This window comes from Scatophagus argus, chromosome 18, assembly GCF_020382885.2.
Source record: "Scatophagus argus isolate fScaArg1 chromosome 18, fScaArg1.pri, whole genome shotgun sequence".
In the NCBI taxonomy this organism is placed as follows: Eukaryota; Metazoa; Chordata; class Actinopteri; family Scatophagidae; genus Scatophagus; species Scatophagus argus.
The window spans coordinates 7,628,881-7,642,384 of NC_058510.1; the positions used below are offsets into that span (position 1 = coordinate 7,628,881).

Below are 13,504 nucleotides of genomic sequence, written 5' to 3' on the forward strand. Positions count from 1 at the left end.
AACGTTTTCTGTGTTCTGCCAGGTAAAACTGCTGTCTTTGTCAATGGAGTCTGGTGGCTTTGAAGATATAATGAAATAACGTCTGTTTCTGGTTTAACAAATAGGATCTTATTCTTCAACAAAAAAAAGTCTATCTGTCAGAGACTAACATTGCAGACAATTTTGCACCTGCTGGCAATCCACTGCACCGATTCTAAAACTTTTTGTCCCTGTTGGTCATTTAGACCCCAAAATATCTCAAATTAGCAGAATCATCACAAATTACGCTTTCATATGAGATGTCTCCTATCCACAGCTGTTATTGTATGCATCAGCTTTACTTCCTGAGGGTAACTGGGGAGTAGTAATGAAGTCCTGGCTACAATCGTCCTTGCCTGAGAGCTGGCCTGACCACAGTGTATGCCCGAGGAAAGACTCTAGTGGTCACACTCCAAGTGCTGTTCTTTCACAGTTCAGTGCCCAGATGGCCAGCAATTATTATTACAATCCATCTTCCACCATGGGGGTCAAAGAAGCACGCGAAAGAGTCCACTGAGCAGATTTTTTCCGTTGTAGGGTGGGGGCGCTGCCAGTGAGAAAATATTTGCTCTGAGCACCAAACCCCTTTAGATTTGTCCTCAATTGGGCTTCTATAACAAAAGCTTGAAGTGGAAGAAAAAATCTGGCTAACTTCATCAACTGGAAGCTGACCCGGATGTACAAACAGGAATCGATGGAGGTTGAAGTCCTCGTGTACAAGTGTCTATAAAAACGAAACAGTCCTAGTGATCCAACCCAGTTAATCGCTCTTTGGTTATATGCACGCCATAGCTTGCAGCCTTTGCCAGTGACAATGGAGACGGGTTTTATTGGAAATGAGTCTGAGATGAAAGTGCTTAATTACCTCCTTTCAAATAGCTCAGAGACCTCTGATAAAGAGAAATGACTGCTTTTGGAAGCAGGATATTGCTTTTGAAAATCCATAGGGTGCATGAGATCTAATATTGACGGCAGAATGTGAGGGGGCTCTGTTTTAGTAATAGCCCTGTCAGACTACGGTCCCCTCCCTAAGATATTTGTCCTTTCATTATTAGAGGCATCATATTTGAAGAAGAGCCCTCAGGCTCACACGGCGTTTAGAGGTCACATGAGGCTACAGTAACTACTCCTAAAAGTTTGACAAAAGATGTCCCGGACGGCAGCTATGTCCCCGATAATTATACAGATATCCTCTCCCTAAGTGCTGCCCAGGACACTTAGCATTCAGTCCCATCCCGAGTGAAACATCAAAGCGTGTGTGGAGGGCAGAGACAGCTGGCAGAGCCTGATTGGCTTCATGCCTCGGCATGGTGCCACGCTGCCGTGTTTGCATCCTAAACAGAAAATATTCAGAGATGATCTTTTTTTGTGTCTGTGCATGTGCATATGTTATTATTCATGGGTGCGCTTTCGCGGCCTCATCTCACAAACACATTTTGCTGTAGTATTTAGTAGGGAATTAGTCGTCGGTATTAAAGATTGGGCTGTGTGAGGTCAAACGGGGTTATTATGTTATTATTTTTTGAATAAATAAAACAAATCATTAACTGAACTTTTCAATAATTTAACTGCAGCTGCAAAAAATAACTGATGCATGTCTCTACGTCTGTCTGACTCTTAAGTGTTCTTCATCCTGTGAAAGTGTCTCAGTTTTAAGTATTCTCCTTCATCAGTGCTCGACGCAAACAGCTCTCCATCTTTCTATCAAGGGCCTGCAACATCTACCCTTTGTCATTGCTCCTAAACCTGGGACGCACAACAAAGATCCCCTGCGCCTTCCAGCACTTCATGATGTTTTCAGGTGATGCGTTTAATATCGTCACATTATTTATTGCAACTTTTATTTTCATTTTGAACAACACTTTGTATTTTGTCTGACCACATCACTGGCTGCTTTTGATAAACGCTGGATTGGTGATGGCACTGCTGCAAAAATGAAAACTTTTAGCCCAATTTGGTGAAAATAGCCCTAACCCTAACTCTCTCTTCAGTGCCTGCTGCCGATTGCATTAATGAGGATGCTGAGAGAATGAGAGAATACCTGTGGAGGGCATGCAAGTCAGTGTATGTGTGTGTATAAAGTCAGACAGGTAGACACAAAGACCAGAACCATGAATTGTCAGAATCTTTTTCTAATAATCCACTCTCAGCCTTTTCTATTTTGGTTGCAGTATTTTGGAGAAGGGTAAATAAAGCATTGCCTCGCTTTAGTGTCTGAGACTAATGGTTGAAGCTCGGGGTGGTTTGATGATGTAGGAGAAAGGAATACTTGATGTGGAGTGATGTAGGGTAGTGCAGCAGCAGCATGTTTGGCTGCCTGCATGACCCACTTTATCTCTTACGTAAGAAGGTTTCTTTGTAAAAAAAAAACAACAAAAAAAACCCAAAACAAAACCAAAAAAAAAAACAAACCTTGTCTTGCTATTCTTCACTACTCACTCACCACCACCACCTCCCGCATCTGTTTCTCGTGGATTTGTTCTGGGAATTGTTTTGTCTTTGAGTATTATCTCACCACTGTACAGCAACCTAGAAGTTTGTTTTTCAACCTAGTTTATGCCACCACTTGCTGGTCAGCATCATGGTCAATAACTGCAATCATCAGGGTGTAATCTGTTATCCACGGACAGACTTATTAACTAGATAGCCCCCCCCCCTCCCCAAGCCTTTCTAAAAATAACTGCTTGGTAGATGGTTGTCTGCTGGTTTGATGGATGGCAGTAGTCCAGCTGTTTGCTCAGACATGTCTTCTCTGCTCTCAGGCTTGAGGGGAGCTGTGGCGTTTAGCCTGGCTGCAAGAGACACATCCACAGAAGTGAGGCGCACCATCCTCAGCACCACGCTGCTGCTGGTCGGCTTCACCGTCTGGGTGCTGGGTACGGTCGCCGATCCCATGCTGCGCTATCTGGACGTCAGGTTAGTGCTCACACCTCGCAGAGTGACACGGTCAGCGTGATGTAAGTCAGTCCTGTCGGCCCGTCTCCCCAGCTGTCCGTCTCTTTCCACCGTCTCTGTCTCTCAAACACACACAGACAGACGCATCTTAATTAGACTCTGACATTAAATATTCAGCTCACGTCATATGCAAAAGCTCTTTGTAAAGCTTTTCTCTGCATGTTTGAATTCTGCCTCTCTCTTCTTCTCTTGCTGCTCAGCCCCAGTGGTGGAATGTAACTGAGTATATTTACGAAAGTATGTTACTTAAGGCCACATCCCAGGTACTTGTATTTGAATGCTTTACACTACATTTTAGAAGCAAATATTGTACTTTATACTCCAAAGCTTTACTTACGATTACGATTTCCATACCACTCTACCACACTAAAGGTTAAATATATGATATTTTGAACATTAATATAGCAGCAAACAACCATTTGCTGTGTAAAGACATAGTGGAGCAATGATGTCACAGTGCTGCCATGTGTGTGTGTGTGTGTGTCACAGACAAACTGCTTGCAAAAATGGGCTATACAAATAAAGTTGTCTTGTCTTGTGTGTGTGTGTGTGTGTGTTGTATCCTGAGCTACCCTGTTTGTTGTTTTGGTAACTCGGGCAGCCGTGCATTTATATCGGTGTGCTTGTTAGTGCATGAGAGCAGTCCCTGTTCATGCACTCGAGTTCCTCTCTGTTCCACTCACATCTGTTTTCAACATGGCAGCCTGGACAGAAACTTTCTCCTGTGATAGCCAAACAGTACAATATGTTTGATAAAACATTTCAAGAAGTAGGAGGGAAGCAGGAGACACGGCCTGTGTAGTAACACAGCACTGATTCATATTTGGTCAGCACTGCCTGATCTGGGTTTGGTGAGCTCCGTTTTGAAGCGAAAAGCAAAATGGTGTCCATCTGATGTCAAAATTTCTCTTATTTTAACTAAATATTAAATATAGCTCTGAAAATTCAGAAGGAGAAACAGGCTATGCAGTAACAAAATACTGATTTGTGTATGATCGGCTCAGCACTGCCTAACATTACAGTTTGCTGTGAGGTATGTGAGTTTCCTTTTCAGAGCAGGACCCAAAATGGCACCTGACTTGTCATAAACTTTCTTGTTTAACTGTATGCTAAAATACGTTTCTGAAAACATTTTAGATGAGAAACAGATTGTGTAGTAATATTCTCGATTGATACTTGCTCAGCTCTGCCTAATTTTGCAGTTTGATCTGAACTTTGTGTATTTAGATGCGTTTCTTTTTTTTTTTTTTTCCAAATTTATTGAGTGAATGACTCAAGCCTTTGTTTTCTTCTGAGATCCTGGTTTTTATATTTAACCTTTAAGATAAATGAATTATTTAAAATTAGCGGGGGAACATGCATTTCAAAAAGCTGCAAAACACTTGATATTTCTTTAGCCCATCCTTAGTCCTAACTTTAGGTTTTGAAGATATACTGATCTTATAGAATGTGACGCATTGCTGCAGGTCTGCAGGTCCCTGAAAACATGTTACAGAGAAAACAGCATTAAAATGCAGCTTGTATATGTAAAAGCACACTGGAACTATAAAATGAGAACACACACTGAGTGCTGTTTTTTTTTTCCTTTTAAAGTCCATGCATTATCTGTGATTTGAGGCCAGTCTGCGATAATGACTAAGGAGGGCAGCAGAGGCGTGAAGGATACAAGGCAGTAATTAGATACTTATATTATTAAAGTGTAATCTATGGCCCAAATCACAGTGGTGTAATTGACTCCCACAGTCTTGGGAGGCAGTGCTTTTGAATCTCCAAGCGATGTGTGTGTACATGTCTGTAAGTGAAGCGCAGTGTAACTGTAAGACGCATGGAATAGAAGATGTAAATAAAAGCAAAGATGTGAAACAAGAAACTGTTTTTGATAAAAAATCAAGTTCAGTATGAAGCGGAAATGACCCAACAAAAGTAATTATTGTTATTTTTTTTTAAATTTAAAATAACAACCTAAAAAATATACACATTATATCCAAAAAATGCATACCTTGAACCATTTTTGAACGTTACAACACCCTCCCTGAGCGCTACAAAAAACAGACAATAAAGCAATTTGTGATGTGAAACAAACCCTGGAGCTGCCCTATCGTTAATGACTTGCAGATTGGTTTTGGTGATTCAATCTGCCAAGTTGTTTGTTTGAACGTTTACAGCCAAATAAGCTTCATTTCATTGTAATACTAACATTTATGAACCCGACAAAAGAGCAATATCTGTAAAATGCCCCTGGGCGTGGGATTTTCGTCCACAATCTCTTGTTCTGTGTCAGTTGAGCAGCTTCAGGAATTTTTTTCTCTGTTGTTCATAGATCCTATCTTAACCAAGACTGAATTATGTTAGAATTCAGGGTCTTAGATTAGACAGAGCAACTTCCAAATGCTGTTGAAACCCATTTTTTGCAGATAAATCCCTGTGGGTGACTCACTATTGTTATCTGGTAATTTATAAAACAGTAAAGTATGAATGTTGTTGCTGTTATTGTCTCTTTAGCTTCTGGTAGGCGTGTAACCCTGCCTCTAAACACTCACTGACTCTCAGCTCAGGAGTTCATTATCATTTGTTGGCTGTCTTTGAATCACTTGGTTTAAATATTCAGCAATCAAAGTTACAGATCCACTCCTGACATGCTTTAAGATATTTTAAAATGCTGTGATTGGCATAGTAATTTATCTCTGATATGGTTTTTCCACACACTCAAAATATTATAACGTATTCTCATAAAATTACATCTACCCCTTCTTGCTTATTGAAAAGCCAGAATTAGTAAATAATTTTTTTTCCTTTCCAATAGTTTAACTACTGGAAGATCACCTCTGCTTAACTGAGAAGTCTATTTTCAGTTTAACAACCCAATCTGCTTTCTCAGGACTGTGTTCTTGTGGTCTGGGCAGATTTGACTAATCATATTGTCTTCCTGACAACATACAAGCAAACATCCCCAGCAACTGTCAACAGCTGTGTCATTATACTCTTAGGTTCTAACTGGTAGGTGTGAATTCGTGGCACGTGCTTTTTCCGGCAGAGCTCAGCCCACTTGAAACAACTCAAACAGGCATAAGTAAGATCTAAATGCAGAAATTTTTATGCAAAATTGCAGGCATTTCTAACAAAAGCATGAAATCATGTTTTCATGTATAGAAACCAACTGTTCATAGACATAGCTGACTGACAGACATAGTGTCTGATAATGAAGCCGAAACAATAATGAAAATGCATAATGTGATGGGTATTTCATTAAAATGTTTTTATTGATTTAGTTCCATTTTTTAAAAAGATTTACCGGCTCTTGCCATGCAGTAAAAAGAAAATCTTCACATTATTCACCGTGGGGAAACCTTTTTGTTTCACAGTTTTTGGCTTTTACCTCACACCTGTCCTCCTTTCATGTATGTACGTGTAGATATGTGTAGATATGTGTGTATGTGTGTGTGTGTGTGTGTGTGTGTGAGTGAGTGCACATACAGCACATGTGTACCTGTTGGATATCTGTTCTGAATAATGCACCTGCCTTTCACTGCATATTTCTGTCCCCATGACGCTGCTGTCTTTGCTGATAGTCATTCCATCTCTGGAGCCCATCACAGTACGCTGCGTTGAGCCTTCAGGGCTGTCATGTTCCAGAGATTAGCTCTGTTTTCCTCACTTCCCAAACTCCCACCTCTACTTCCCTCCTCATCTCCCTACGCTCATCCGATTGCATGAAGCGAAAGTTGCAACTTTGAAAGACTTCATTTCAGTGAATAATACATTACATCTGTTCACCTGGAGCAAATTTAACTTCCATTCCATCTCCGAAATGGTTTTGTGGAGGAGTCTTTGAAAGTTGCACTCTGTGTGAAATTACTCCGGTATTTTTTTTATTTTATTTTATTTTTTTTTACCTCAAAAGACCTACAACTGCAGGCTTCAAATAAAAGGCAAAGAGGCAGTAAAATGTCTTTTGTTTCCACTTTGTGAAATTTGTTGAAGAAAGCTGGTATCACAGATAATAGGTGCTGGGTGTATGCGTGTGGGAGCAGTAAAGTAGGCCAGTCTCCACTCTCATACGCTGTAGACATGAAGTGCGGATGATTATCTGTCTCTTTTAGTATGATGTTTCTATTTTACTAGTGTTTTTGAAGGCAAAATCAGAGATTTCAGCCTCTTACTGTTGAACTGGCTTTTTAATCGGTGTGGTACATATTCTGGTTTTCTCACCATCTCTCTCGCCATCACCATCCTGCACAGTCATAAAAGAACCACAAAGTGAGAACCAGAGTTCAAGAAACGAACGAAAATCAAGCTTTTGTAACTGACGCTGAATGATAAAACACGTTGTGGCGATATAGGAAGGATGTCATTGTTTGTTCCACTATTCTGCTGTCTTCAGATTCCCACAGGCACAAACACATTTCTACAAACACCCACTCAGAAATGCATGCCATACAGGGGTGAGATCCAGACTGCAATGTGAAATTCATGTGCTTTGTGTGCAAATGGATGGTTAAGGCTCAAACCAGATGAGAACCAGGAAAAAAATAAATAAATAAATAAAAAAACAAAAAAATCTGGCTTCGGTTCTAGTCAGCTTGTTTTCAGGCTGCAGAAGACAAGACAAAATGTGTTTTTAAATCCGACTCTCTGTCTCTCTTTCACCAAGCCCTGTCTGTCCCTGTCCATTTCAGTCTCAGTTTCAAGGTTCATTATTACTTGAGTTTAATCACGCCACTGCAAAATGCAGTGATTATCTACACTAAAACTGTATTGTGCACTTGATAGTAATTATTGATATATCCAAACGCAATTTACTATGAAAGTGGATAACGGTCATTTTTCTTTTCTCTGTTATTGCTTTCCTCCTCTGCACTGTCATACTTTGTTGCTTAACTCACAAGTCCAACCTTCGGGGATGTTTGCTATCCGATGCACAAACCCACACACTTCTCAGTTAATTGTATTTTTACTCTGCAGGAGGTAAAAACAAACATTGGAACAGCCGAGAGATTGTCCAAAGTGAAAAAAACAAATGATAACCATAATGGAAGAATAAATAGAAATATAATCATATCTGCATGGTATGTATATGTTCAAAATATGTTCTTAAAAGGTTGTAATTTTTTGGCACTTGGCTGAAACAGGTACACTGTTGAAATGATAAATATGTCAACTTTGCTAATATGTTTATTCTTATAGCTATCTGATAGCTCTTTGAGCGTATTTAAAGATTTACTTGGAGTGTATTAAGTACTGTTTTATGTGATTACGAATTTTGACAAGCACCTGGTTTCTGTAAATAACCATATGTCACATCAATATACTAACAGGCTTCTCTAGGGAAGAACAACATACTGTACATAAAAGAAGTTTGAGCATATGAACCTGCAGAAGTATACATTTTTATATGATGTTTCCATAAGGCTTTTTCAGTCTTTACAGTACTGTAGTATTAGTTAAAGTGTAATATAGGCCGCTGACACGCTGTGTGCTGAAGTCCATTAAAAAGGAATCATTTTAACCCTCTTTTTAGTAATCTAATTCAAATGTAAGAATCAGTCCTAAAGCAAAACAGAGACAATGAATTGTATGGGCTAATTTTTCCTATATGTCGCAAACTGACAGCGGCTTGCAACAGACAAAACTACTGAAAAGCAACAGGGTTAAATTGGAATAAATGGTGTACTTTCACAGGGCTTAAAATCCATAAACTGCTTCTTTCTGCTTTTGCCTTTTCTTTTGTATAATGGAGTTTCAGTATGCCACGCACTCAGAGACACACATGTAATGTCGCACTGTTTCACTCTCAGTCTGTCTACTTGGCTTTGATGAGGGCTGGAGGTGACAGCGCACCCCTGGGGAGAGTCAAAACCTAGTCACAGTGAGCAGGCTGGGGCCCCTAGGTTCTGAATGGTGGCCAGTTATGTCCTCTTCAAGCCCTTTCAGTCTGAATATCATTATTTTTCCTCAGCCCACCTCACACTAATAGCATTATTTTGCTTTTGGCAAAATATTTGACTGTCTGTTGTTAATGGTAGACCTAGCTGTAGCTGCAGATGTACAGTAGCTGTAGATGTTTACCGCAGTTTATATCTTTCCTATATACACAATATACACAAAAGTGTTGGGACAGCTGGTCATTACACCAACCAGGACTTTAATGGCATCACATTCTTAATGCATAGACAGCTTTGCAGCTATAACAGCTTCCACTCTTCTGGGAAGGCTTTCCACAAGATTCAGAAAGTGCTTCCGTGGGAATTTGTGCCCATTCATGGAGTGGAGAATTTGTGAGGTCAGGCACTGATGTTGGACCAAAAGACCTGGCTCACAATCTCTGTTCCAGTTCATCCCAAAGGTGTTGGATGGGGTTGAGGTCAGGGTTCAAGTTCTTACACACCAAACTCAACCAACCATGTCTTTATGGAGCTTTGCTTTGTGCACTGGGGCACAGTCATGCTGGAATAGAAAAAGGCCTTCACCAAACTGTTGTCACAAAGTTAGAAGCAGCATTGTCCAAAATGTCTTTGTGGGCTGAAGCATTAAGATTTCCCTTCACTTGAAGTAAGGGACCGAGCCCAACCCCTGAAAAACAGTCCCATCCCAATACTTTTGTCCATATTGTGTATTTGAACAGGATTTCTCTTTTCATGCTTGTGTAATGTCATGAAAAGTACTGTGTTCTGTTTATATTTTAGCCATTTTAGCATCATCCCTCTATGGAGCAAAAATGAATTACATTCCAATCAATCAAAGCCATATGGTCATTTTAGCACTAATTAGTACATGTTAGTATGCTAACACGCTAAACTAAGATCCTTATTTTCTTACTACCTGCTTCAACATCAGCATGTTGCCGTTGTCATTGTGCAATTGTGGGAATGCTGATGTGAGCGTTAAGATAAATACAACCTCATAGAGCTGCTAGCATGGCTGCTGACTCTTAGTCGTGTTAATTTGCATACTCTGTGGAGCGAGAGTGATGTAAAGGCCGAATGGGATTAGAAAAGCGCTCATATGCACGCCGTTTCCCCTTTACAGTGCTCTGGGATGATCTCATTTCAAAATGTATCATGGTGGTCAGGGAGGGCAGCTAGTGTGGGACAGACTCCTCGCTGTAATACATCCCTGTGTGTGTGTGTGTGTGTGTGTGTGCTGGCTCATATAAATGAGCAGTGTTCAAAATTTGGAGGCTAAGACGTAACAGCTGGAGCATGGCTAATGGCTGGCCTGTTTGTTTTGAGTGGACAGATGGGCGGGTGGAAAACCATGTCTCTGATGTCACTCACTCTCCCTCGTGCCCCACTGACCTCTTATCTTTCTCTTTCACTCGCTCGCTCACTCTTTTTTTTGACATCCATCTTCCTGTAGAGCTGTGATAACATTTTTCCAATTGCAAGGACTGTGTAATACAAGAATAAGGCCACACACACACACATACACACCCCTTTTCCAGCTTAATATATAGGCATGGCAGACTGAAGGAGAGAGGAAAGGCACTCACACATCATCATGTACACAGGCGAATACACACTCGTGATACAAAAAATATGTCAACCTGATTGGAAGCAGGATACTTCAAAAGACTCCAAAGATGAATGGAAACTGCATAGGTTTGCCCTCGATGATAAGGAAAGATGACAATAAAAGGAAGATAGAGGAAAAAAAAAAACCTTCACTCCTTCATTGGTAAAATCTTCATTCTGTCCAGTCAAAGTAATTGCTTGCTAACAAAAGCAGATGGGAAATTTTAAGAGAACCAATCTAAAGGAAGGGATGACTATGGACAAGGAACAAAGACTTTTCTGTCTTGCTTTAGAAGTGTGACATATTCTTTATTTTCACTCGCAAAGCATCCTCTGTTCTACAATAACTTTTCTGAATGTAGAAACTTTATCCATTGTTCCTTTTGTCCTGGAGTGGATCAATGTGTCTCTCTGCTGGTCTGATTTGTCAAACAAAATGCATCTGTTGTTATGTCTACATTTATTATTAATGTAGCCTGATGATCCGGTGATGGATTGGAGCTATAATACTGTTCCCAGAACACTTTATTGCCATTATTTATCAAAACAACCTCTATTTCTTTTTTCCTTCTCACTGTCTTCTTTTCTTAGGTGAATGTTCTTCTTCCCTCCTCCTTGGGTGATTTTTTTCCTTCCTTGTTACACTGAAGGTTAAGTCTCCGTTCTCATTACATTGAGCTCAATTCCAGTTGGCGACAAGGTTAAGATGTGGAATGAAGTCACAGTAGAGCCGTTAAGTTCAGCTAGCCGTATTGATTATGTCTACTGAATGTGGAAGAATCAAGTTTCATTTTAAAATTTCAAACAGTTCTTTTGTCAGTCAACGAAAAGACAGTTTTGGGTCCACATTGTTATTTCTGGAGCTAATGCTGTTGTGCAAAAGCTGAAGTTGCATGTGTACTCCACGCTCATTGTATATTCATGAAGGGTGAAAAGAGTCAGTCAGTGCAACTTGTAGGGTTGTAAGATGTAGCAGAGACATTAGAGCTATGTTCAGAGTCTGAAAAGAAGCTTGTCAAGACGATAAGTAGGACCCTAATTAAGGATGTTGCTGCTGAGAACACAGTGAGAGAGAATGACGCTGGCTAGGGCCAGTGAATTATGATTCTGATGCCGCTCAGATGTGAAATCTTATCTGTACGCATTAGCCTGCCAGGGCTATTCTCTGAGGCACCAGATACAGATAGTCCTCCTTCAGCTCAACTATCAACACTCCTGTGTGTGTTGATAGTTGAGCTGAGTTGCATGTGTGTGTGTGTGTGTGTGTGCTGACAATAAGCAGCTGAGAGCTTGAGAGCTCACAGAGTGCGTGTGCTGCCGTTTAACGCACCGCTCTCCTCCTCTGACACACAGTTCAGTGGGTTTCTTCTCACAGTGGATTGATGGTCGTGGCAGTGTGTGGAGAGACTGAAAAGATTGCCGTGGTAACCGTGTCTGTCAGATCAGCCAATACGGCGAGTTTATCAGGTGGAGATTGACTCTGCACGGGGGTCTCGTACATTGGACTTCTGCACTCCAGCCTCCACTAAAAAGGCCCAGAGGCACGGCCTAATGGATGTGACGTCAATAGAGAGAGGGAGGAGGAGGACCATTAAAAAGAGCATCGGGACAATAAAAGTACCCACTTGTGTGTGTGTGTGTGTGTGTGTGTGTGTGTATGTGTGTATGTATGTGTGTACAAAGCCAGACGGATGTTCTAAATGCAGAGCTGGGTAATTTTGCAATGTGATATGCAAATTGGATACTTACAGACACAAAGTGGTTTGTTGAGGAGTATTTTTGAGTTTCTTGCTCAAAGAAAGTGTCAGTTAAGCACCAGAAAGGAAGAGAGGTTGTGAGATAAAATATAGCGAGAACATCAGTATGGGCTGTGTGTATCTCTGGCAGGTGTCTGTGGGCTGAAAGAGGATCCACACATGAGTATGAATAATAAAACAGACACGGAGTGCCTCTGCTGCACACTGTCTCACACATGCATAAATGCAAACCCACACAAATGCATACACACTCACTCACTCACTCACTCACACACACATTTTTCCACTCCGCTGGTGGATGAACAATGCTTTAAGAATGTGGCCTGCAGAGGGGATGGGAAATTGGTAATGAGGGTTGATGAATGGTACTGATGGGACTCAGTCTGCATCGTTGCTGCAGAGGTGGAGATAGAAAGTGGGTTAGAAAAAGTCTGGGTCCCAACGCTGCATCGGTGTGTGTCGTTTATGAGGAAACTGTGCCGTGGGTTTGTGTGGGAGAGTTGTGGGGGCTACTCTTTGGAAGTAGAGAGCACTAATGAATCCAGCTTACCCAGCATCCCTAGCTGCCTAGCGACCTCGCCTCTCAATCACTCTCAATGGGCACCTCTTATTTATAGAGCCATTATTTTTAGTCCTCTATAATTTAAGCCCTCTGCCTCTTGAAGAATTAACAGAAAGAACATTGGAGGGAAAGCTGGAGACAGAAAATTAGCAGGAGAGAGAGAGTCTGAAAAGATTTTAAAATCCATGGCACCGAGTTGATTTTTGTACTTTGAAAGAGAAAATTCAGGATTTTGTTGTACATCCTGGTTCTTTTTTTTCCACAGATTTGGCACATTCCCCCCCAGTTATGAAACTTTTACTCACACATTTTACTCATTTTACTCACCAAGTTAATTGCTGAGGAGACGGTATGTAGCACATAAAGGTCAGACAGGTTGTAGACTCTGAGCTTATACTCTCTAAAACACTTATTTGGAAGGAGGTGAGCTCATACAATGTTATGAAATGTCATTGCTTTAAAAAAAAAAAAAAAAGGTGTTGAAAAGTTAAAAAGACTACAGTCATGCTAGCAGCTCTGGCAAAGCTGTGCTTTTAGCTGAATGCTATCACCAAGATGCTAACATACACACAATGACATGCTAACGTCAAGGAGTTTTGACTCAGTGGTTAAAAAAATAATAATAATAAAATACATGCATGCATGAGAATACATTTTATTCATTTTTGAACAGGACAGTGGAGGTGTCAAAGATATACAAA

The 13,504-nt window shown here is 40.7% G+C and overlaps 1 protein-coding gene across 5 annotated transcripts in view; it reads left to right on the top strand.

The window, feature by feature from the left end:
• The window catches only part of LOC124049432 (sodium/hydrogen exchanger 9-like), a 55,890-nt gene that overhangs the window by 22,832 nt on the left and 19,554 nt on the right, over window positions 1-13,504 (top strand). For all 5 annotated transcript variants that reach the window (XM_046371067.1, XM_046371069.1, XM_046371070.1 and 2 more), the window contains exons 11-12: window positions 1,708-1,819; window positions 2,781-2,934. In XM_046371067.1, coding sequence (XP_046227023.1) covers window positions 1,708-1,819; window positions 2,781-2,934 — 266 coding nt within the window. The remainder of the gene's footprint in view (window positions 1-1,707; window positions 1,820-2,780; window positions 2,935-13,504) is intronic.